Here is a 4160-nt window from a genome sequence, read left to right on the forward strand (position 1 = left end):
TTTAAACTAATCTTAAGTTTTTCTCTTACAAATAGTAAAATAAAAGAAAATAAAATATCACATTTATTTTGTTAAAAAACACTAAATAATTTGTGAATAGATGGTGATGAGGATAGAGGAGCGGTTCTAGAAATTTAGTGCACGAAAAGAGCATATTAGAGAGAGAAAATATTGAATGTGACTATGATCTTTTTTATTGGTGTGATTTTATACGGTGGAAATTCAAGTGCAGTCGACTTTATGTGAACTTGATAATTGAGAGCCATTAAATGATTTGACTGATTTGACTAAATTTTCATCTAACGACACTCAAATATCAACTTTACGTGAAATCAACTTCACTTGAATTTTTACCTTTTATATATATATATACTTTTATAACACAATTATATCCTCTTCTAGATATGCTTATCAGACAAGCAGTAAAATATTTAATTTAGGATACAGGTAAATATCAATTGTAATTACTGCTTTTTAATAACTTGAGTTTAAATCAAAATTCACTTTACCTGAACATATTAATGTATTGTTGTACTACACATTTATTTTTTTTTACAATTAAATTTAATTAAGTTGATTCGAACCCAACAAAAATTAATTTTATTATTAATAAGAGCGTAAATATATACTCTAATAATTACATGAATATTCTTGTGTTCCTCATTTTTTTTATTCGTGTTCCTTTTTTTTCGTATGTTTCTTTTTCAACGTCTTTTTTTATTGCTGTTGTTGTTATGTTTTGTTGTTTCCTCCTCCTCCCATTTTTAGTGATTTTGCAGCATAATATATATATATATTTTTGTTTGATTTTTGTTTATTTTTATTCTTGTTAAAAGAGTAAAACCAAAAGAATCATGAGAAGGTAAAAGAAGAAAAAGAAGATAAATAAAAAAAAAAGAAAAAAAGATGATACTGATAAAAAAAAGAAGAAAAAAGATGAGGAATTTTGAGTTATGCCTAGAATTTTATTAGCTGAATTTAAATTGTATGCATATGCTTTTGTGATTGAATAACTCTTATTTGTGTATTTGTTGTGAATTGAGTTTATTTATGTGTCATCACTATTAAGTAATTTCGATGCATTTTAGATTTAAACAAAGTATACTTGATCTGTACTTGTTTTGAACTGAATTTGTTTGTGTCGTCATTATTAAGAAATTTCAGTGCATTCTGAATTTAAATAAGGTGCACTTAGCCTTATTGACTTGGATTTTATGTAATTAGTTCGTGCAAGATAATTGTAGTATTTCTAGTTTCATTTAAGTCATATTGGTGACTTTTCTAAATTTAAAATTTATATTAATGTATTTTTTGTGGATGATTGAATCTAATTTATGTGTTTGTGGTGTCATTTAATCCATATTGATGACTTTTCTAGATTTAAAATTTACATGCATATATTTTTGTAGATGATTGAATTTAGTTTGTATGTTTGTTTTGAACTGAGTTTGCTTGTGTGTTGTCATCATTAAGTAATTTCGGTGCATTCTATATTTAAAGAAGATGTATTTAATCTGTGCTTATTTTGAACTGAGTTTGTTTGTGTGTCATCATCATTAAGTAATTTTGGTGTATTCCGAATTTGAACTGTTATGCGTATAAAAAGAAGACGACGATGATAACAATAACGATGATGATGATGATGATGAAAGAGAAGAGAAAAAGAAAGGAGAAAATCGAAAAATTCAAATAAAAAAAGAAGGAGGAGGAGGAGATGGAGGTGGTGGTATAGTGGTAGTGATGATAACGATAATAAAAGAGAAAGATAAAAAAAAAGAGAAGAAGAAGACAACGATAATGACAATAACGACAACAATGTTGATATTGACGATGATGATAAGATGGAGAAGAAGAAGGAGTAAAAAGAATGAGAAAAAAGATTTAAATGAAAAAGGAGGAGGATGAGGAGGTGGTGGTGATGACGACAATAATAACAAAAGAAGAAGAAGAAAAGATGTAACAATAATATGAGTGAAGAAGCTAAGAGATACATGTGAATTTAAAACTATAATAATTTGATTGAATTTAGTTAAATATTTTATTCTTAAATTTAATTTTTTTGTATAAATAATATTTTTAGTTAATATTTACTTGTAAATCAAACTTATGCCATCTTTAGTCACCAAAATAAATGCCACCACAGAACTTTTCATATTACCCAAAGTAATGTTAGATTCACAAAAAGAAAAGAGAGAAGGTTTCTGTTCGAACCTTGTAAAACCGCATTGATGGAATCCTTTTCATCTATAAGAGGCAAAACATAAATATGTTGAGGAAAGAATGAGAAAACTTGAAGCTCATCAACTTGCATAATAAGCTCCCTAACTATACCCACCATTTCTTTCTTAATTGGTTCATTCTTAGCATATAGATACCAACTGTTTAAGATATATATAATTTTTTTTTCAAAAAAATACTTTTCAATCTTTATTTGTCATATTAATATTTTTTAATACTATTTTGTCGTATTTATAAAATTTATGGATAATTTTAGAAAAATATAAAATGATATAATTAAGAGAGAGTGTCATTATTACTTTACAAGTTGCATTATCGTTTTCCAATAATAATAGGGTAACCGTTTATACTTATACAATTGAAGTTTAATGGTGAAAATGAGTTTTTTTTTTTTTTTTTCACAAGCAAAGAAAATATTTCTAAAATTAAAGACATGAAAAAAAAAGTAAGAAATTTCCAAACTTCACCACACACAGGAATATGAGGAGTACGCACTTTTTTAATGGTGAAAATGATATTAGTGATGTTTCGGGCACACGAGAGCCCAGTTTCTGTCATTCACCTCCCTTCTTCCCTTATTTTCTCTTACACTTGTATTAGCCATTTAGCCCACTCAATATTCAAAATTAAAAATTAAAAAAAAAAACCCACAAACTAGGTATATATATATATATATTGATCATCATATACAACATACATATATGTATATATAGAATACATACACCATATAATATATTCTCGCATATATTTTCGGGGCCTGTCATGGAAACAAACCACCGCAACACTATTTGCACATTCACAGATATTGATATCACTAATTGGAACAATAATGATCTTCCTCATCATGATTATGATGAAAATAAGAACATGGAAACAAGACAAGAAGAGGATCATAACAACCTCACTACTCTCAATGATAACCAAATTCCTCTTATGTCCTGGCCCAACCTTCAACAACAAAGACCAGCAATACCCTCACCGTCATCCTCAACTTCTAGAACCTTCTTTAGTGACATAATGGAGAACCAAGTGCAAGAAGAGGAAGAAGAAGAAGAAGAAGACGAAGAGCCTGAAGAAGAGTTAGGAGTCATGAAGGAGATGATGTACAGGATCGCCGCTATGCAGCCGGTGGACATCGACCCGGCTAGCGTTCGAAAGCCGAGGAGGCGAAACGTGCGAATAAGCGACGACCCTCAGAGCGTGGCAGCGCGTCACAGAAGGGAGAGGATCAGTGAGAGGATCCGAATCCTTCAGAGGTTAGTTCCAGGTGGCACCAAAATGGACACCGCTTCCATGCTCGACGAAGCCGTTCGATATGTTAAGTTCTTGAAACGCCAAATCAGGTTCCTCGAATCAAATCCAAATCAACTACCACCTAATTGGCCTTTTGCACCACTACTTAATATTAATAATATGCTTCACGCTCCTTCTGCTGCTGCCGCCACTTCCATGCCACCGCCACCGCCGCCGCCGGGGCTACCCGGATTTGGAACCCTAAGCAGCCATGGCCATCATGATTAGTGATCATTAATTAGGGTATATATATATATCATGTTGGAGTGTGAAGAATGATTAGTGTATCTTAATCTTAATCTTAACTAATGACTGTTAGTATTTTTGGAGAAGAGAAAAAAGAAAAGAGAAAAAAGATTTAATTTCAAATGCTTATTAATAATATGAGATAGATAAGTGTTTATAATTAAATATATATATAATTATATTTATTTTTTTATAATTATTTATATAGTTAATATAAAAGATAGTTATTTTTATGTATAGTTAAATGTAAGTATATAATTACTTTTTTCACATCAAATTAAATTGTTAATATGTTCGTGTATATAATATAACTGAGTGTGAAGAGGAAAATGGGTTTGTGAGCATATTGGAGGCTAGAGTGTGCATGAAAGGTTGGGCTGGAT

At 30.0% G+C, this 4160-nt stretch overlaps 1 protein-coding gene and 1 long non-coding RNA gene across 2 annotated transcripts in view; one reads left to right on the forward strand and one right to left on the reverse strand.

The window, feature by feature from the left end:
- Positions 1–4160, reverse strand: part of LOC110268286 — a 17565-nt gene that overhangs the window by 13260 nt on the left and 145 nt on the right. The gene's annotated exons all lie outside the window — the stretch shown is intronic.
- LOC107620984 (transcription factor HEC3-like) lies at positions 2958–3914 on the forward strand. The gene has a single exon (XM_016323050.2). It carries the CDS (start codon positions 3001–3003, stop codon positions 3757–3759), a length of 759 nt encoding a protein of 252 aa, XP_016178536.1. The 5' UTR covers positions 2958–3000; the 3' UTR covers positions 3760–3914.

Source organism: Arachis ipaensis, chromosome B10 (assembly GCF_000816755.2).
Source record: "Arachis ipaensis cultivar K30076 chromosome B10, Araip1.1, whole genome shotgun sequence".
In the NCBI taxonomy this organism is placed as follows: Eukaryota; Viridiplantae; Streptophyta; class Magnoliopsida; order Fabales; family Fabaceae; genus Arachis; species Arachis ipaensis.

Coding starts and splice junctions, on each gene's coding strand:
- LOC107620984 (XM_016323050.2), top strand. CDS start 3,001: ATGGAAACAAACCACCGCAACACTATTTGCACATTCACAGATATTGAT.